This window comes from Nansenia antarctica (genome assembly GCF_963989245.1).
Source record: "Nansenia antarctica genome assembly, chromosome: 1".
NCBI classification, from domain to species: Eukaryota; Metazoa; Chordata; class Actinopteri; order Argentiniformes; family Microstomatidae; genus Nansenia; species Nansenia antarctica.
The window spans coordinates 14,188,539-14,210,743 of NC_137674.1; the positions used below are offsets into that span (position 1 = coordinate 14,188,539).

A 22,205-nucleotide genomic window follows, 5' to 3' on the forward strand; every position below is an offset into this window, starting at 1 on the left:
AAACGGTGATCTTAGTCTTTCTCTCTCCCTTTTCCTCTTTAGCTACCCTTCTATCCCTCACTCATTCTCACTGCTTAACTTGATATCATAAGGACAGGAAACATATCCATCCAACAAAGTCAAGCAGTCGCTTCGAGTGTAATGTTCAGTCTCTGAATGTAGAGGAGTCGGGACATGACAATAAATACAACACTCTCACAGAATGAACCCGTCAAGGTGAATTATAGACTCAGAGAGCTCTGGCTCCTCTCTGCATAGTTCCCTTCTGGAGTGGACTACTACTGAATTATCTCCATAGCTAGCTTGTAGGGGGGCAGCTGTGTTAGCATGGCTGTGCTCACTAAATGAGGGCGGGTGAAAAATAAACTGATGACTAATTCACTGCAAAGGATAATTAAACGCTTTTTATTATGAAAGAAAAGGCGAACGTGTTTGTAAATAGTAAGAACAATGTAATGAGAAGAGGATAATTTAGCACAAGTTGTCTCAGAATGCAATAGCAAGTTAATTTCAAAGATGATCAGCCTCCTAATGGTCAAGTTCAGCCCAGAGTCCTGCAGTTCCCTTACATTGTCAGCAGTCTATGGACAGAATGCTATCCACTCCACTCTCCGTAGCCACTGTCACAAATCTGCTAATATTAGCACTTTCTAACCAAAAAGTGCTCACACTGTCATGTCCAAATTATCTCAAACTCTTGGCAAATGCTGGCAAATATACAAATGCTATTTAATGGTATTGACTTTGGCCATTGGTTTTTAAGTGGCTGCATAAATAAACCTAAGGAGACCCCCACCGTCCAAAACTGTCTTTCTGGAGAAGACCCTCTCCGGAAGTTTATTTTCTCCCTTCTCCAAGTTCTCAAAAGCGGATGCATTATTTCCAGACATACCGCATTAGCTGCTACGGATGGCTCGTGACCAAAAAGAGGTCTCTTCTGAACAGAAACACCATGCAGCTGAGCTGCAGGTACGAGAGTGTGCAGCATGCTAATGAAGACAACAGAGGAGAAACATGATTCAGTTGAAAGCCACTCGTTCTTTTCATCCCTGCCTCTTTACTCAGCCCAAACCGCTCATTTGAATGTAACCATTCACACAGAGCTTCATCAGTATTAATAGTCTGATACCACTGTATTTAGACGTGATGCGCTCTTTATACCCGGCCAGCATTGACAGCAAATCCTCCATGTGTGTTTAATAAATCGCAGCAGTTAGGTAGGAAGGCTTAGTCTCAAGTCACCTAATGACTATATTATGAGCCGCAGCATTAAGAGGGATTAATACTAATCTTGGCTGTTTCAGTTTACTGTGGGCTGAAGGGGTGGGTGGGTGGAGAGGACAACGGACCGCCGTGCCCCCACCCACAGCCAGTTAGTCAGGTCCTAAACTAAGCAAAAGCACATTAATGAGGCGCTTTCACATGCTGGTGTCCGTGGGGAGAGGACTAGCCAATTGCGCTATTACCATCACTAATCATTCGCCTGTGAACTGTTTAGCCAGTCTAGGGCGCACAGATGAAATGTCTCCCTGGCTAGCCCTGTGCTCTGTCCAGCTGGAATAAACACCCAAACAAACAGAGGCCGGGACTCGGCACACAGAGCTAAAAGCCTCCGCAGCCCGGGGAACTGGGAGGGACTCGGGAAGCTGAGGGACTCCGTGCAGCACCACACCCTGGGTTAGCCTTGCTCTGCTAGAGGCACCTTATACAAGTTTACGGAGCAACGGGGATGAGGGGCGAATGGGTTGAAGTCAACCAAAACATAATAGAAATATTCTTACTATTCATACTAACAGCTATATTCTAAATATATCAAGAATTGATAGAACTAAAAATGTACCGGTTCTCTTTTTGTCAATCACAAAAGCAATCCAGTGATATGACGAGGAAACCCCATTTCCGTTACTATGATGTGCATCTGACTAAATGCAAGATTTCATAAGTTTAATGTTTCATGTTCTCAGAAGACATGCACGTTGGGGCACCAGCAAACGTGTCACGTAGCGTGCATATGGGTCAGCTACCCTTCTCCATGGAAACGGTGGTTACTTTAGACAACAGAGGCTTGTGAGGGAAATTTCTGTCCTGCGATGCCACATGGGCTCCATGGTGGGGAAACATTAAAGCCTATCGGGTTTATCCCCACTGGGACTCTGAAATGTCCCGCTCAGAGTGGCTGGAGATGCCCCTGGTCGGCTTAGCAGACCAAGGCGACAACTGTCATAAATTACTCCCCTGTGGGTCCACATGTCTGAGATACTGTAACCGGCTTTGGGGAAATGCAGGGGCCAAGGGCTGGGCAGAGGGGGTGAGAGGGCACGATATATGGCCCGCAGCCTCTTGGCATGAGGTATACCCCTTACCCCCTGCCACAGTGGGAGGGACAGAGACAACACTGCACACTTCCCTACAGCTTTCCAACAGGAGACAGGATCCTTCAGGTTTCTTTATTTCCTCTGCGGTTTGTGCAGAAGGCCAGCTGAGATGTTGAGGAGGAAAAAAAACAGAATCACTACGGCAGTTCACATGGCAGCCCCGGTCTAGTGATGTATAAAGTGCACTTCCCTGGGGCTTGCTGTTTGTCATAAAACATCTCTCAGCACATAATTTAAGTAAACCGGAGACGCGTAGGAGAAAAAAAAGAGGGGAAAAAAGGAATACAAACACAGTTGACAAAATTGGCGTTTCAGTCTAATACTGCGGCAGTTTGCCAGAAGTACAGTAATTTTAAACCGGGCTGTGTTAAGTGGCTCCAAGATACTACAGGGTAATGTCAGACAGCTGAGCAAATGGGATTGGATCCAGCAAGTGCATTATCTTTATGAATTCATGACAAAATTCCGCTCTGACAGCAACGTCGGGCTAGGTGTTTGTAAACACTTGGGGCTGCTCTCACACAAGAATGTTGAGGAGCAAAAACATACTAACAGAGAGCTATTCTCGCTCCTACAATTTGTAGCCTCTTCTAATATCACTTCTACCTTCCGCCCTGTCAGCTGCAGATCCAATGCCATCTAGCCTTAGAATTTACTATCAGACCCTTAAGCTCATTAGAACTCTAGCAGACTTGACTTGAGCAGAACATAAAGAGTATAAAGACATTCAACATGATGAAACAGAATCTATAGGTTTCTGGAGAATGTTTCCAGTTTTGGTTGAATACCACAAAATGATCCAGAAAAAAAATGCTTTAAAATACAAAACAGATTTGGGTTGTGTTTCTGAGAGATATCTTGTTGCCAACCAATTTGGTATCTTGCTATGATACATCATGTGGATCGCAGAGCAAAACGTTAAAATAACATGCTTACATTACAGCCTTTAAAAGGATTAGCTCCAAACCACAAAATACAACTCCTCACACTCACTCACACTCCCCCTTGTCCAACATTAGAAACAAAGTGAAAAATGGTCAGCGCTGATGCATCAATAGTTTCACCACTATGCCTATATCAGGTTTAAAGCACTAAAAGCTCAACCAGTCTCTTAAAAGGGGATATCATATCTCCCATTTTAGGGATATGGATTGCACATATCATCTCTGTATTTTCCCCATTTGTTGATGTTTGCTTTTTCAAACCCACGGCAGAATTTGTTCCCATAAAGTGGGTTTTTGCAGTGTGCTGCGTCTCCACCGAGCCCTGCCCATTCTGCACACGCAAGGCTGCGCCTATCCGATCCGACTGGCATCACTGCCATGGAATGCTGAAGTCCACATTTTTCCCATTCAGCAAGGAAAAACGGCCTTTCAAAGGCAATCAGCTAGAAATGTTGCTTTGTTTTTATTTTCCACTGAACTTCCTGGAACCTATTATGGAGCTGTCAGGGATGTATATTTAGCTATGGCAACACAGGGCCTCCTCGCCCCCTTGCGCCACTGGTCATGTCACCTCTGATAAACAGAAAAACAATTGGCAATGCCTTTTGTCACCTTTAAAGAAAATGGCTGTGGGTGTGGGTGTGCGTGTGTAGTGTAGTGTGCGTATATACACACACAAGTGCGAGAGAGACGTGATCTGTCAGACGAATAGAGACAAAGGTGGGGCATCTCTCTGTGGCGAGTAATGTGATGGGTGGTTGGCTAAACATGACCCACATATATTCATCTCTTGTCTCCTGACACCACCTGATGCTGCATTCGGACAATGCTGCACTCCAACACTCTTAATAAAGGACAGACAAGACTAAATGCAAGTCACTCATCGATTGTGTGACTACTTGAGAATACCTGTCACAACTTCTATTTCCCTAGACATGATCCCTCTTCAATGTGTCCTGCATGTAATGGCCTAGCGCATCTGTTGAGGGGTAGCTGAATGGGATGGATTATCCTCTATGCAGCTGTACATCTGTGGCTCAAGGATGAAACAATGACATAAATGTCTGACATATAAACATGGCCGATGGTAATGCAGACACATTTTTTTTTACATTGATCTTGAACTGTATCAAGTAACACTAGGATTTAATAATGTAATAACCTAAATGAGGGATTAAGCAACCAAACTACAATATAACAGTTTGTGTAACAGTAATACAAATGATCAAGCCTGGTTATTAAAATTAAGCTGTCCCTATACCTACCTACAACAGAATTACTGTAGTTAGTAGCAACATTTTATATGTTGTTGTATAGTGATTATCTTACTACATGTTATGTGGAATTGAGCGGTTTATGTTATTACAAATGTGAAATAAGGAAGCACTTGTTCCACAACTACTCAACCTCATTAATATTCATTTACAAAGCAATTAGGCTACTAAATGTAACAACAAATTAATATAGGCCTAATGTTATTGCCCGAGAAATGACAGAGTTACAAACAGTCACTCTAGTATTCCTACCATTAGGCCTACCTGTTACCACTGTATAAACAGTCACTCTAGTACTCTTACCATTAGGCCTACCTGTTACCACTGTATAAACAGTCACTCTAGTACTCTTTTCAACACATTTATTTTCCTTAGATGAGTGGAGAAAAATGTCGCTGTGCAGTGCTTCTATATAAAGAGAAGACCTATACATCTGTGCTGTTGAGTTCAGAGGAATCTGTGCTGTGAGCCCTGGATTAGTCCGACCTATACTTGACTCAACAGTAACAGTGATGTCCACTGGTTCACAAGTTCAGTTCCCCCTGACCTCAGTCCCCCTTCCCCGAAACAAGACGCACTGCTACAGTACTCCACGAGTGTTCCCAGGTCATAAATTCAGGAGCAGCATTTCACCACTCATAACCTGCTCCACTCCTGCCAGTTTAGCAGGCATTTTTACAGTTTAAAACCAACACAGGCTTATGTGCATAGCTGGGATGGCTGGAGACTGCCTTGTGCACACAGGCCCTGCTCCGACTGAGAGGAGGAGGAACTGTAGAGTTGGAGCCCCATACCTCTCTCACACAGGGATTAACCTGCAATAAACACATCTAATCTGGGTTTATCAATCTCATGTTGCATTTCACTACATCATCAACAACTATGAGCAGGGTGTACAAAAAAATCACTTTGGGCCAACTGTGAAAAAATGTAGGAACTTCTTGGACTGTGTATTAATTAAAATGAATGGAAGTTATTCCCATATGTCAATAAAAGAAGGTCTGGCAAATCAGGTCATGATCAATTTCAAGTTGAAGGAAATAGGCTTTGTGGTCATTTGACAAATCAGAGAGACATTGGAAAGTTTATGAAAGCAAAAATAAGAGCAACAAAAGACACGTTTATCTGAAAAGATCATCTTTCCTGTTTTCAGAAAGGTCATTTTAATATCTCGACTTCAGATCACAGTATTATGGTAGAGCAGCCTCTCAGCGTCATAGAGAAAACCGTTAGACCAAACTGTCTCCAGCTCAAAACTTTTTTCTGGCGCCACCATTAAATTATTTATTTTTAATGTTGTTTCCTAAGCTTTATCGAAGGCCACAATAAATTTAAAAAATGTCCCGCAGACCATGGTTTCACCCCTGCTTAATAGTGTTTAATAAGGCACATTTAAGTCACACATATATGCATGGCATATGATGGTATGTTGTATAAGAATTTCAGGAATAGCCATTACTTTGGAAATGTGGACTTCCCATTTGAATAGGCCATCACCCCTCTTACCTAAGTCTTTTTCAAATGTACTGAATTTATTTGAATGGTATTAAGGACCGACATACACAGCAAGGAAACGTTAATTGATCCAATAGTACCTTTTTCGTTCCACAACAAAAGCATAACTAGGGAAATGCTCACATGCTTGATGTGAAAATGGCTTACCATGGCAACATTTGGAAAACATTCCAGGGGTAGCTGGTCAATAGGTCTATATTGTTGAAAAGGATCATATTTTGAGGCCACACTGAACCAAGCTTACATTATTCATCTGAGGCCAACTGGCATCACATCTCAGTAAAGAAAATCTATTAAAAAAGGCTCAAACATACTCTTGTACAGTTCTTTAGGGCAAAGTGATGTTTATAAAAATGGTCAAATAATCAGGTACCTCACTCCAACCCTCTCAGCCTCTCTCTCTCTCTCATCCCACACATCCCTTCCTTCCTAGCATGTCAAGGTCCGAGCAGCATGCTGGGTGAGCCATGGTAGTAAGAGAGAGAGAGAGAGAGGCTGAGAGGGTGAGAGAGAGAGAAGCTGAGAGGGAGAGAGGGTGAAAAGGAGAGAGGGTGAAAAGGAGAGAGGGTGAGAAGGAGAGAGGGTGAGAGAAGGAGGGAGAGAGAGGGAGGGAGACAGACAGACTGACAGTATATCGGCAGGTCTATTTTGCTTTCAGAACAATCAACACCTCCTTGTTGTCAGAGCTTGTTAGCGTGTCTCCTGGTCAGCTGCGGTGGGCCGGCCGGCCAGGCCGTCTCCCTCCCCTGTCAGCAGCCCGGCTTTTGTTAAAATTTGTAATCGGCGGCGCTGATCCCATTCTATTTAAGAAGGGACGCGTCAACAGGTTTAAAACACGCCGGCCGCACATGTCACCTCTTTTCGATTCAATATTTATGCCCTGAAACGCTGGCAGTTGTTTAATCATCCCCGCCAACCGCGCGCCTGTCCCCCTCTGCCTGCCGCCAAACCCCCCCCCCCCCCATCCCCCATCATCTCCCGACAAGAAAGTTTGACCCATGTCACCTTTACTGCAAACACTCCTTTCAAAACCCCCAGCTGCAGCACAGAAATAGGCTGTCTTTTTTTAATTCCAGGCGTCCACTTGGAGGCTGCTGCCTTCTGCCAGTGCTCTGTTCCATGCCCAAACAGGAGGGGGGTTGACAACCCTATGGATGTGCTCTAGAGTTCTGCCAGGTGATTCCATTGAAGTGTAATCGAGTAACACTTTTGGCATGTTCAATGAACAAGGCGATGATCTTAACCCCCATCCCTCCTCACCCCCAGCATGCATAAGTTGCCATAATGTCATTCTAGAAGACTCAACACACAGGCAAATAGGGCATTACTCTCTTATGGGAACTGAATTGGGTGATCAAAAGACAACAATAAAGGGAATTTCCCCAATATATAGATAAAACATAGTGGGGTATATTGAGCTGGTTTATACAAAAAGCGCATCCTCCAGTGCAGGTCCTGTGGAATGCTTGGTCTTCCAAAATGGGGTACAACAATGTAGCACAATTCGGAAATTACAAATAATGCAGACACTCTAAAAATGCCTTATTCACAATCTCTACAGATTGAGAAAAAGAAAAATCAAATGTTTGAATTGAATGTACCAGTGCAAGTCTCTATAGTGTATGTACTGTATATGTGTGTGTGTGTGTGTGTGTGTGTGTGTGTGTGTGTGTGTGTGTGTGTGTGTGTGTGTGTGTGTGTGTGTGAGAATCACAGTTTGAAACTAATGTGCAAAGAAATTATAAAGCTTATCTAATTGGATATGTGTATTAGAATGTTCGGTCACAGAACCCTTATGGGGCATGAAATAACAAGCAGCTGTGTGTGTAGCGTGCGCGTGCGTGTGTGTGTGTGTGTCTGTCTGCAGGGGGGTTTATTAACCCAGTCCATCAAGGCAGTCTGGGATTCGCACTGGGACGCCCAAGGCTTAAGGATGTGAGCGCCACACAAGCAAGACAGTGCCTCCCGCAATACTAATATCGGCCCTTATTTTCTTCAACAACAAAAAAAAAATCCCACCACCCACCCCCGCTCCTGCCTCCCCAAGACCCTATAGTAGGAGGGCTGCTTCCACAGCTAGTGGAGTATGCAGTTTGATTTCTAAAGCTTTTCTGCCCTGCTGAAAAGATTATCCTGACCACTACAGACAGTAGCCAGCTATATTTCTGACTTTCCATTGTAAAATTGCTGTAAACAACCTCACTGATGTGTCCATTATTTTGAGCAATAGAGTGAACGATTGAATGCGTTTCGCAGAAGCGCATCCTACCGTACATAACTTTCGGTACAGACCCATAGCGCTGTGTCAAAAGTGTTAATGTTAGAGAGCCTATATTTGTCCACGTTTTACAACCAGGAATGACACTGGCTATGCGGCAGACGCCATAAGAATAAGGGGGAATACGCTAAGGAGACTGTAAATTATGCACTGTCCACATAACATAACCTCTGACAGGAAAAGCCAGTGACTAACTCCAACTCCTGACATCCACGTGTTTAGCCTTTATTATGTGGGGTTGTTTCCAGACAGTTGCTGACCTCAGATCCATAACTTACACATGGTGAGCTAGAGGACAGACACAACTTAGAGCCATCCGAACAAAACATCGTTTAACAGGGAACACCATGAAAACATTTTGTGAAACAGCTTTAGGAAAAACACCTTTATTGTATCGAGTCTACATCTTTACTACGACTTTAAACAATATATAGAATAGGGGCTAAAATCAAGAGTAAAGAGACACGGATATCTGAGTGAAATAAATTGAAAATATAACAGGCTATAGCCTATAATCTAATACAGGAATTTAGAAGCTATCCAATATAGACCTATACCATACTAATGTACACTTCAGAAACAAGACCTATACCATACTAATGTACACTTCAGAAACAAGACCTACACCATACTAATCTACACTTCAGAACCAATAATCTACACTATGTGTGGCTAAACTCAAACACTGATCCCCTCTTTGACCAGACACCCATGAGGTTTATTGGGATTGCCATAAGCCGGGAGATATTCCAGCCCCCCCATCAACTATGCAAATCTCCTCACACTGAAAGTGACCTGCTTCACAATGTCTAGGCTAATTAAAGGTGAGGAAAATGTTGTCCGTGAGGCGCCAACAATACACAGAGGCATAAACCGCGGGCCGACCCGCTGGGTTCGTAAACTCCGGGGCCACAAACACAATTCTGGGGGCCCTCTCGACAAAAATGGCTCTAGCCTTGTGTCGGGGACTAAACATAGCCGCAAGCTCATTTACACATTGAAAGCGAACACTTGGCACCTCCAAAAATTGTCAATACCGGGTCGTATTGTCAATCTGGAAAATGCTGTTCGGCCCATCAAAGTGTCACCACGCGCGGGCCCCCACAGGGTTGTTTTTAGAGCGGAACTCCAGCGAGGGACTGGCGCAGAAGGCAGAGGTGTTGAAATGTCTCAAACCCCACCTTAATACCCCACGCTTTATTAATGTTCTTAGCTCACAGCGTGGAGTCATTAAAGCAACACTGAACTTGGAACCTATTACCTCCAGGGTGAACAAAGGGGGGGCTTAGATCTGCCCCACATTGAGCCCAATTACCACCTCATAAGAAGATGCTTAACAGAACATTAAAACACAATCCAGGTAGCCGACTTGAAAACACTAAATCCTCTGCATTGGTTCACAGATGACATTAGGTGGGCCTAGACTTGACCTCAAGGGATACATTCTAGACTGTGTGGGCCCAGGCTAAAGCTACAGGTATGAGGAGCCTGCAGAGCTGCCTCCGAAGATGCATTTGCTCTAGGCTGTAACCAGACTTATTAATGCCACCTTCATGTACTAAAAGTATTTTATCATACTAGAACAAAAACTGATTGAAATGGTTGGTAAGATCAATCGCTCTTAAAATACATTTAGAAACAAAAGGGCAATCATAAAAGCTGGGCCACTGCTGTTTGTGTCAGGTCATTATTAATGCAGATGGAAAAAAGTAATTATCCAGCCATGTTTGCTCATAATCATGTGGTGCACTGGTAGGGGATTATGCCAACATTCACAACAAAAGCTGTGCAATAAAGTATGCTTGCGTGCATTTGCTTCTCAATGAGCTACATAGGGTCTAACTACCAGTAACAAACTTAGTCTGGGGTTAGAATAATATGCTCTCACAGGTTGGGAGTGGTTACCAAATCATGCTATCTATCTTCAGTCAAAGAAGATTTTTTTACCAGCAAAGAATTTCAAACATTCAAATGACCATAACATGATGTTTATAATTGTACAATTCAGTGCAGGTTGCTAAAGAGCGACATTCAAACAATGTCTCCCCCCATGTCCTCAAAGAATGCATCATAGGGAGTGCCCCCATAGTCAAGTGGTCTGCAGCAGACTTCCAGGAGTGGGCGCAACTTTCCTCTCCACTACCCTCCTCTCTTCTTTGCTTAACCTTTCTGGAAGAAGTCCAGAGAGTGTACCCTTGCACCCCGCTACACCCCTCCTTCTCTCACGGTTCACAGGGGCTGGTTTGTTTTGCTCCAGTCTTGCCCTCTGTTTCTGTCAGCACATCCGGATCCTCCATGCACCCCTCCCCCCCACCCTTACCCTCCTCATCTCTCCTGCCCCCCCCCACAGACCCCCGGGCCAGTATGATTAATGGCCCTCTGCTGGGACTCTCCATCCACTCAGCACATTGTTGAGAGGCTCTGAAACAGGACAACAGTTGCATCCCCTCTTCACACCGGGCCTAAGCCCTGCCTGTCAGTCCCCGGTTAGGGCTCCGTTAACTGGCCAGATTTACAGCTACTAACCAGCGTTAGGTGGCCGCCTGTCTGGGAGAGAGGACCCCCAGCCCCCGATTCATCATGGCTGATTTGATGGGTGCTTTCACGACAGGTGGACCAAAAACCTGGACCACTGCACCCACATAAACCACACTGGCCCACTTCTTGTTCTTCTCTCTTGTTCTTCTCTCTCTCCCAAAAGTCCCATGTGATCACTTTTGTACTACATGTGGGCCTATGACATATTGTGAGACGTTTTACTAGGTTGTGCCAGTCCTTAGGCTTGACAGTCAACCCGATAAACTAAACCAAGTGCCTAAAAATGAAGGCTTGAAGACTTGCTCCTAGAGAAGTTTACCCCTCTCAATGTGCCTGTCCCTATCCGGATGAGGGCATTAACCCTGGCAGGGTGCTAAGCGTTCCACCTTTCCCCTGACGGAGACGAATGAAAGGTTGGGAGAAGTGGTGGACAGGACACTTATCGTTCTGTAATGGAAACCAGGGTATCGAGTTTTGGAGCAACGGAAAGGAAGCCTCACTCCTCAGGGAAGAGCAATTGTAAATTCCACACAGGGTCAAACACTGCTGTAACTACAGGTTTGACTCGCAAACCTGGTTTCTCTGACATTCAGTGAAAGAGTAAAAGGTTCCCCCTATCTTTGGGTCCCAAGTATAGCACAGAGGGTAATGGAAATGCATGTGCCTTAAAGGATAAGATTAGGGTTAAGACCCTAATACAAGCAACTTGAATTAATATCAAATCTACAAAGCCATATCTAATTTTCCTTACGCAGTGGTACAGTGGATTAATTCTAGATTCGTACTATGGTAAAGAAATGAAGTTCACACAAGGCCAAATCTCCAGAGGCAAAATGCCTTTGTAAGTAAACATATTTGCATAAGTGACTGAGCGATATGAATTATTGCTCTTCTTCTTACTCAGCTTATGCCAACTGCATTCTGCCAGTTCAAGTGGGTATGATCTATGTGATATATGTGCGGATATCGGATGGCAGAGTAGCACGGGGGGGGCCTAGAAGACTTGGTTCCCACGTGCACAGGCTGCGACCCTCAGAGGTCTGGCTGTGGCTGCGTGGCACAGCTGTGAGGCCAAGAGACAGACACACACACACTTCAAGGTCAAGTGTGTGTGTGTGTGTATGTGTGCGTGTGTGTTCCTTCTAACTGATGGAAAAGACATTACAATGAGGTGAGGTTGTAAGCATATATACGGTACTGCATATACATACCAAGAGATTTCAAGTATAATGTCACAGATAGCCTAGGACTGCACAGCAAACTATTTACCTAGTGAATGCATGTGCAAAAATATAAACAAACATATACAAAACAGTCAAAAAGAATTCAATCATCATGGATACAATGTGTTTTAGACAAAAATAACATGTATAAAAAGTGCTCGCTTGCCTAATTTTGCTACTCCAAGCAAATTACCTCTGCGTTGTCCTTTGCTCAGGGACGGCGATATAATTATTGGAAAGGTCAGGAGTGATCAAATCATCCACTACGACATTCATTCTGTGTTCCACTAGCATGCTCCCTGATCTCAACCACTGGTGCCTTTCTGGTGATTCCAGTCAATTAGAGGTGTGCTTGTGAATTTCGTTAGTGTTGGGGGGGGGGGAGAGCTGTCAGTCAAAAGGATGCTCTGGCTTTGGATCTTGTGGGTGTAGGAAGCTCTAAACCTATATTTGTATGAATAAAAATGAGGGGATTTAGGCTGACTGCTTTCTCTGCAGACTTGTCAAAATTCTGACCTTCGCTGTAAGGGAGAGGAGGGGTGGGGGAATGAGGGGGAAAAAAAGATTTAGAGATTTAAAAAGCTGAGACCGACTTGTGCATAACAAAGGTAGTATAGGAGAATGATAGACAAAGGAGATGGGGAGAGAGAGACAATTGAATGAATGTGTGTCTACCCTGGACTTCTCTTCTCTGCTTCTCATCTCTCGGAGGTATAGTCTACCCAACGTCCAACCAATAATACAAATCCAACAAATTATTCCACGGGGGATATGGAGACAGATTTGTTTGTTTGACGTTAAACACGGGTCCTATACATGGAACATTTCCTTGTCAGTTGAGGGATAAACGCAGGAGCTCAACAACAACCCGGCAACATTCTGTTGAATGCCACATTGCAGGAACATCTTTATAGACTTTATTAGAGAAGAAGTCATGTGGGATACCCTTTCTGAGTATTGTACCTAACCTAATGGCACTCTCTAATGGATCACACTGTATTCCAACACCACATATGTCACTACGCTAATTTGTCACTATTAGTTATTGTTTGTAATTCCAATGCAGATCAGTGAGATTAGCCACATGGCTAGCCCTGTCATCACTGATATACTGGTCCACTTACACAGATGTTTATTGGCTAGTGGACAGCACTGCCAAACCATCATATATGCAACCCCCTGAGGCACAAAAGCAGGCCAAACATCATATCAATGTTTCTGTATAACAATAATCCCTGAACAGAAGTGCCCTGGATTGTTGAATTGCAAACCATAATCTAACATTTTTATTAAAGGAAATAACAAATTATTTTGTGTTTCTTTAGTTTTTGAATACTCCTCACTTGACTCCTGGAGAAGTGGGGAAAAGGGCCAGTAGTCTTTTACTGTTTGCAAACAAGCAGTTTAAAGTTAAAGACGCAGATGCGGATCGTAAAGCTGTGGAAAGCACTCAATTATATGGGTCCAATGAGCTTAGTGATGGAAGATTAAGCATTTGGTACGATCCAAAACATCCCATCCAAAAAGGCGATATGGGGCCTACTTCCTCTTTGGGAAAGGGGTGGGGGGGGCCAATCAGGTGGGGTGATGGGGAGGTAGCATGTGTTCCATCACTGACCCAACTGTTCTAACTGTGTCCTCTTTGTTTCCAAATCAAGAGGAACCCTCCTTCTTCCACAAGTTGTAGGAAACTTTTTTCTATTTTTTTTCTGAGGGAGACACTTCCTTTCCCAGAACAATTTATCTCTCTGCTTGACAAGACTCCCTGCTATATTTACCCAACTAAAATTGCAGATGATATACATCCAGCTGCACTCTCTGCCGCCATGGCACATGGCCCTGCCAATCACACTGGACAGAACAAGAGGAAGGAGAAGAGAGAAACCTTTAACAGCGGAGGAGAGAGAAAGTGGCTGAGAAACCTTTCGGGGACTATAATCCACATTTCCTTCGCCGGTTGGCTTTTGTTGTTAGAGGGAGCTAAGATACACAGTGTGAATGGAATTACTGGGCTTTCATTAAGTAGACAGCTGGGCCGCGGCGGACTCTCAGAGCAGCAGCACAACACAGCCCACCCGGAAGAATTCACACAGAAATATTGGTGTGTGTGTGGGGGGGGGGGGGGGGGGACACACACACACACAACAACGACTTACTTAGCTTATGTTTGTGTTGCTGCGAAAAACAAAAACACATTGTTCAGTCTGTCAAGCACAGATTCAGGCTTTGGCCTTGTTATTTGATCTGGTGCTTCAGGCTTTCATCTCTCATCAAGACATGAACATAGTGTGTCAGAGAGCCAAGTGCACACGAGATTGGGGGTCAAGGAGGCAGTGAAAGCTCAGTAGAACCCCCCCGCCTCCTCCCTAGTATTTGCATGTGGGTTTGTAAAACTCAAGATGACCCACCTGGGTTTGACAAAGTGAGAGAAAATCTAAAATGTACTACATAATTCAGTTATCTTGAACACAAATGCAGTTACAACATGGGCACAGAAGGAACTGAAACTGAAAAGTGAGAATAAAGCAATTTATTTATCAACGGTAAACTAAAGAACTTTTAATATGGCAACTTATTTTTCATACTCAACAAACTGGCAAGAAAGAAGGAGACTACAGCTAGCACGGTAAGAATCCAAAAAGGTAAACATAATAGAACAACACTCGGTCCCCGATGCTAGCTCTCGGGCACTAACAAGGCCTTTGGTGTTCTGGGGGGGGGGGGGGGGGGGGGGGTAGGGGACGGAGGAGGGAGGGGATGGAGGGGGGAGGGAAGCGTGGCAGATTCCTCCCAGGCCCCTGGCGCAGCCGTGCCTGTCCATCTCAGAAAGGCAGTGGCATTCCCTGGAGAGAGAACTAGCTACGCCCGGAGGGGGGCTGAGACCATGGCCCCGGCCTCCATGTATTCTCTCCACTGGCTGCTACTGCTGCTGGGGCTGCGGTGGGGGGGTGGGGGGGGGGCTGCAGGACTGTGTCTGCCAGGACTCCCATTGCAATGCCATGACGACACAGAGGCTGACCGCAGAGCTGGCTGGCTCGCCCGGCGACCATCAGCCAGCACCACTCCATTAATACACACAGGCACACCAAATGATCAATCACTGGTGATGCCTGGTGATAGAGGGGGACAGGGGAGCGGGTGAACGTTCATTGTTAACCCTATAAGTTCCTAGAGATAGGGTTTTTTTCACTCCTGAACACAGGCTGCATTACGCTTCTTTAAGCTTGTTGTAAACGACATTAACGCCACCCAGCACCCCATTTCGATAGTGTGTCAATTTAGCTGAGAGCAAGGGGAAGGAAAATGTGGAGCGAGGCTAAAGAAAGGGGAGGGTGATCAGACCCTATAGCCATAAAACCTTCCAATACATATTAGATTAGATTAAACTTTATTGTCATGGCAGAGTACAAGTACCAGACAATGAAGTCAAATCTTTCACATCCTCTAGAGACCCTCTAGCTGTAGCTTTGACTCAAAGGGCGTTTCCTCACAGGTGCATCCTCATATAAGAACTAAAGATGATGTTGCCTTGCAGTTCAGTGAGTAAGAAAACCATCCCCTGAATTGATGTTAATTGAGGCAAATATAACAGTGGGCACAAGACAACTGAAACTCCAAAAGTACTGTTATTTCTATTCGTCCATTCTGAATGTAATAGAGAATTATCATGTTGAATGTTAAAGTTATTATGTTGTGATCAATACTAAAGGTAAGGAAATCAAAAGACGAATATGCAATGTATTCCCAACTTTCACCAAAGGTCCTGCTGCAAAAAAAAAATACAGTTTACCCAGTGCCTTCATGACAACAACTGCCTCAGAGCTCCTTTGTACAGAGAGGAACACTTGCACAACTCACCGTAACATTTACCTTCGTCCTCTTGTTCATTATGAGGCATTTGGTTAAAAGATGAACAAACAGTGATATCGTTTCAATGGGACTTCTTAAAATGATTAAGCTGAACAGGAATCTCCCCCACAGTAAGACACTGGGAGAGATAATATTGACAAATGTAAAAGGCCAGGCTGTTTCTCTGTGGAAATCTTCTGCACACCTGATTAAATATTCTCTTACTCTTTGGGCAAGGAAGAAAGTACTTTGTGAAGGCAATTTCAATGACTTTAGCCCCAGTGTCACAGAACTCTGCAACTCTTTGTCTTAAACCATTTCTGGGTGTTTTTTGAAGTGTGCTTTGGGTCATTGTCCTGCTGGAAGACCCATGACCTCTGACGGAGACCCAGCTTTCTGATACTGGGCCCTACATTGCAGCCCAAAATACTTTGGTAGCCTTCAGGCCTAGGCTACACGGCGCCAGATTTGGCTGAAACGGCGATGATCTGATATCATTTACACCTCACAGCGACACAACTCCGCCGAATTCGTGAGCTGAGACTGTGACGAGACGATAACGCTGGGAGGGTGTTTCCCTATCATTTTTGGAGTCGTGTGGTCGGCGATTGGGTGAGTTTTTCGATAGCGATGACGCGGACACCCACACGTGTATTGTGGTTTACTTAATACTGTTGAGCATGTGAGGTTATATTCAACGCATGACTTGTGCTATATAGGTCTAGGCATTAGGCACGTAACATCCATATGCTGTATAAATAAAGTTGGATTGATTGATGTATGTGCGCATTGCGTGCGACCCAACCGTTCAGCAACCGTTGTGCTATAAATAGCCTACCCTTGATAAACCAGTGCTGTGATAGTATTTATCGTCTTAGAAACATCTTAGCAAGACGCACTTCAGCAATTATCATAAAGTTTATTATGCATCCTAAATGTACACAGATGAATAACGTGTACATGCCATATCTTGGATGCAGACATAATGTAAGTTCAGAGAAGATTGATCGGGAGTTGACAATACTACCGAATTAATTAATTTATATTATTTTAAGGTACTGTGTCAATTATATTTGTATTTATTTATTTATTATAAATAGAGATGCTCCGATCAGGGTTTTTGGTGCCGATCACCGATCACCGATCACTGGAATCAGTGATCTGCCGATCCGATATCACCGATCACCGATCACAGCGTCGAAAATGGCAATTGTAGCATTCTATTTATTGTGTAGCATTATTTATGTTTTTAATTATTCTTAACACCATTGACATTGTATATTAAGTATTTAAATGAAATTAGGAGATGAGAAAGTATCATGAATTGACGGCCATCTGTTTTATTGAATTCACAACCACCTGTAGCTTACTTCAGGAAAAACAAATAAAATGTGAAAATAAAAATCATAATAAATAAAATGTACACTGTCACATCAAATGTGCAACATTCCATATATATATATATTATACTGTAACTGTAGCTTTCCTGAGGAACAATAAACATACCCAAACTAAACTGCAACATAAACAGGCTATAGCCAAATATAAAATACTGTTTCAAGTCAGTCAGTTTCAAGTCATATTTAGGAGGAGATAAGACAGCAAGTCAGCATAATCAATAAAACAAAAAAACAAAACATTGCACCTAAGGAGATTTCAGACTCAAACCTTACTTCTGATTAAGCAGCATCACTGGCAGATTAGCCTTGAGAAATACAAGCATCTCAGCGTTTTTGGCACTCAGCCTGTTCCTCTTATCATCTAAAATATGTCCTGCTGCTGAAAAGTCGCTCGCTATCTACACTTGTGCAAGGTGCACAGAGGAAGACCTAAAACTCACGCGCTAATAGTTGTTGTTGCTATGGGCCAAGTGACTTCCTGCTCGCGGGGTCACATGACGTCGGTGAACACTACCTACACTACGCTCGTGAAGTCGCGCTGGAACTCTGACCAGCACTCCTGGAACGCCTCTCGTCCAATCAAAGCACTCGGTCCCTTTATGACGTCGAGCCCAGTGTGCGCTTCGGCGCTCTCTGAGCGAATCGACGAACGCAGCAAATGCCGTATGATATTCGTGGTATTGAAAGACCTTGCGTGCGTTCCTCCCCGAGGTATTTCTTTTGAGCAGACATTACAAACGGCATATTTGTTGTCTCTTTCCGACACTGTGTAATATTTCCAGACTGGCGACGCCATTTTGTAAACTGATCGGTCGTGTTTGATCGGCCGTTTTGAGAACTCCGATCAAAACCGATCAAGGCCATATCGGCCGATACCGATCGGCGCCGATCAGATCGGAGCATCACTAATTATAAATAATCATTTTCTGGGTCTACCAGTACGCACATGCCCAGTGTACCTGAATACGCGGTTCCATGTGGCCAGAGATTCTTTTGCGCGACAATGAGAAAACACTTGGCCAGAGATCGAATCAGATTTCATGATACCAACACAGTCAAGGCATCCGGTGCCAGAAGCAGCAAAGCAACCCCAAACCATCTGTGAACCTCCACCATGTTTGACTGTCGGGACCATGTACTTTCTTTTTTGAAGGCCTCATTTCATTTTCCGTATCATATCTAGAGATAAAGGTGATGTAATTGAACCAAAAACAATGACAATGTAACTTTGTTATCATTTATTTAACAAAAGATTAACAAAGATGCAAATTCCTACTGAGGAAAAACAGGACCCCCTAATTGTCCACTTTGGCTGAACTAACATCAATTAGAGGTTTCCTACAACTGTCTACCACTGAGAGAAGGTTCACCCCACTCTTCCATGCAGAATTCTTTCAGCTGTGTGATGTTTGAGGGGTGTCTTGCATGCACAGCCCGTTTCAAATCACCCCACAGCATCTCAATAGTATTAAGATCCAGGCTTTGACTAGGCCATTCCAGAACTTTCTATTTCTTTCTTTCTTTTCCTTTGCATTCCTTGTGTTTATGTGTTTACTGGAATGTTTTGGTTCATTGTCATGTTGCATGATCCACATCCGCTTCAGCTTAACGTTTTGGACAGATGGTCTCACATTTTCCTCAAGCACCATCTGATACCATAAAGAATTCATAGTGGATTCTATGATGGTGAGCTGGCCAGGCCCTGCTGCAAAGCAGCGCGAACCAGCACCATGATTTCCACCCCCATGCTTCACAGTTGGTATGAGGTTCTTGTGCTCAAATGCTGTCTTTGGTTTGCGCCAAACATGTCTTCTATTACTTTGCTCAAATAATTTAACTTTGGGTTCATCTGTCCAAAGCACATTGTTCCAGAAGTCCAGGTGTTTATCTAGGTCAGGGGTGCTCACACTTTTTAGGCTTGTGAGCTACTTTTCAAATTACCAGCTCAACAAGATCTACCAACCAAATAAAACATATTGCCATTGCTGCGAACACAAAAATGTACTGTAATAATAACAAATTAAGGCCACGCTACACTGTTTCAAAATCAAAGAAAAGATTTATTAAACTATATAACAAATATTCACACTGGTAGTCCATTAACATTAACATTAACTCAGGAGCTCTGAGTGGTTTACACCAGACTGGCCAGTGCCAAGCCAGGTGCCATCGACGTCTCCGGGCGGCGGAGTGTGTGTGTGTGTCTGTCTGTCTGTCTGTCTGTGTGTGTCTGTCTGTCTGTGTGTGTGAGTGTGTGTGTGTCTGTCTGTCTGTCTGTGTGTGTGTGCATGTGTGTGTGCTTGTGTCTGTCTGTCTGTCTGTGTGTGTGTGTGTGTGTGTGCTTGTCTGTGTGTGTGTGTGTGTGTGTGTGTGTGTGTGTGTGTGTGTGTGTGTGTGTGTGTGTGTGTGTGTGTGTGTGTGTGTGTGTGTGTGTGTGTGTGTGTGTGTGTTGTGAGGCGGCGCGGGGCTGAGTGATGCCCTCTCCTGTGTGGTGTGGACCACACAGGATACTTTTTTTTTTCACTTTTTTTTTTTTTTTTTTCAATGCCGTGTGATCTACCCACACTACCTTCGCGATCGACGTAATGAGCACCCCTGATCTAGGTGTTCTCTGGCAAACTTTAGTCTTGCCCTGATGGGGTTTTTTGTCAGAAAGGGTCCTCCTTGCACACCTCCCAAAATCTAACTTGTGTAGTCTCTCTTTCTGACGGTAGATGCATGTACTTTGACATCAACTGTGGCAAGAGCTACCTATAGGCCCTGTGATGATATTTTAGGATTGTTGGATGCTCTTTAAGCATCTTGTGGTCTGCTCTTGGGCTGAACTTGGTAGGACGGCCTGACCTGGCCATGTTGCCAGTTGTTTTAAATGTTCTCCACTTGTTAATTATTTTCCGGACAGTGGAATGGCTGATTAACAATTGTTTGGAGATCTTTTCTTAGTATATAAAACAGGGTTATTCATGTTGGAAAAGGGCAGGTAAAAGCAGGTTCATTAGCAAAATCTACGCCTCTGATATACACCTCGTCGCAGAGCTGTCGTTCTTTGTTCACAAACAGCAACGACCAAAATAGGTGTCGCTCGTACATCTGCTGTATTTTAACACAAAATGACGGGATGTAGGCCTAACAGGCCTTTTGAATATTGTTAATGGGCTAACCTGTTATATTGTTGAGTATCTCCTTCAGGTGGCTGAAGCTGTTGAGCAATGGATCTTGTTCTTCATCCTTTACAAAGATGTTTTTAAAAAAGGGGAAAAAAGAAAACATGCATCACAGATAATACATTACAGCTATCCGCAGATTAAGATGACTTGTGTCGTATATATATTGTTTCTGGAAAAAGAAGTATGAAAGTAGATGGTTTCAGGTCTTCTATTTGGTATTCCAATCTGGGATTGAACTGAATGTAGGACATATTTAGTACCATAAGAGCAGGGAGCTATTAGTAACCCTTCTTGAATTTCACATACCCGTACATTTAATGTGTGCTATATTACTGGCAGAGGCATTATCAATAACTGGGATATAATTAATTTCGTCTCTCATTTCTCTTGCTCTTCTACCATGTCTGAAATTGTGAAAATCTGTGAATTTTTAAAAAGTTAATAACATATCCCGATCCCAATCAACATTCTCTGAATTATTTATGTATTACAAAATGTTTCTTGACCAAATGGAGAGCCACCTTACCAAAGGTGTGTGTGTATTCCACCTTGAATTCCTCTTGATGGCACCCACAACAGTAGATATCTCCCCTTGAACAATGTAGATATTCTTGTCCACCATTCTGATATCTAAAAACAAAACAAAAATGGGATATCACAATTGGCTGTAGTGGGCCTACTTCTTACTCAAAGCAAGAAAATGAATTGAAGTCAAATAACTTGACAGTCAAAGACCAGCCAGTCAATGCTGCCTGAGCTGATATTTGATCCCAAAGCCAAAACAGCATAAAACAGGGGACAATATCTCTGAACAATGCCTAAGCCAATCTGGGTAGCCAAACATTCTCAGAATTATGTACCGGTATATTGTATTTGAGAAGCAGTTTCAACATGTACCACAAAATGACTGGATTAACCTTTTAGCAGGCGAGAGAAAGGCACTGTAGGCAAGATAACATCTGGCAGAAAGACTATTGAGACTAAGTGGGGGACACCACAGTGAAGCAGGATTTTGTTCAAAATCATGATAAGCATATTCAGGATAATAAGAGGATGAATGGTATGGGGAATGTAGGTGCTGAATGATTGGCTTAGGCATTGACCGAGGATAGTTGGCTTAACTGTATCAAACAGAGATGCGTTCACACTTCCAGTGTTAACCCTGTGTGACAACACATTTAGGACAGATACAGCAAGATACGCTTTAGGCTAGTCCTAAGACTTCCTGTGGCCTTACAAGGTCTTACACTTACTGCCTGAATACAAATCTGTGGCTTACGTTCTGAATTGAAAGATGATGAGCACCACTACTCTAAACTAGATGGTCCATAGACCAGAATCAGATCATAAATAAAGTAGGCTAGACGTTTTCTGAATTGAAAATGAAACTAGACTACTTGGGCTGACCACCTAGTATCATTTGGCCAACTTGACAAATTGCAAACAGGACTATTTTTTATTATTATTATTATGTGAATACTGTTATACATGTATTTACAAAATATGATCAAATAATCAAATAATATTTATTAAAGAACACATTAGGAAGAAACGATTTGCTGGGAAAGGTAAGCAATATTGAGAACCCTGCACTTCAGCTTTCTTGTCGGCCTACAGTACTTGAGGAATGCATGCATAGCTC

At 43.5% G+C, this 22,205-nt stretch overlaps 1 protein-coding gene across 1 annotated transcript in view; it reads right to left on the reverse strand.

Moving 5' to 3' along the window:
• gbf1 (golgi brefeldin A resistant guanine nucleotide exchange factor 1) overlaps positions 1 to 22,205 on the reverse strand; it is a 77,987-nt gene that overhangs the window by 53,969 nt on the left and 1,813 nt on the right. Inside the window, exons 2-3 of the mRNA XM_080542806.1 lie at positions 21,090 to 21,193; positions 20,558 to 20,624 (exon numbers count right to left, since the gene is read on the reverse strand). Coding sequence (XP_080398932.1) covers positions 20,558 to 20,624; positions 21,090 to 21,185 — 163 coding nt within the window. The 5' untranslated portion in view covers positions 21,186 to 21,193. The remainder of the gene's footprint in view (positions 1 to 20,557; positions 20,625 to 21,089; positions 21,194 to 22,205) is intronic.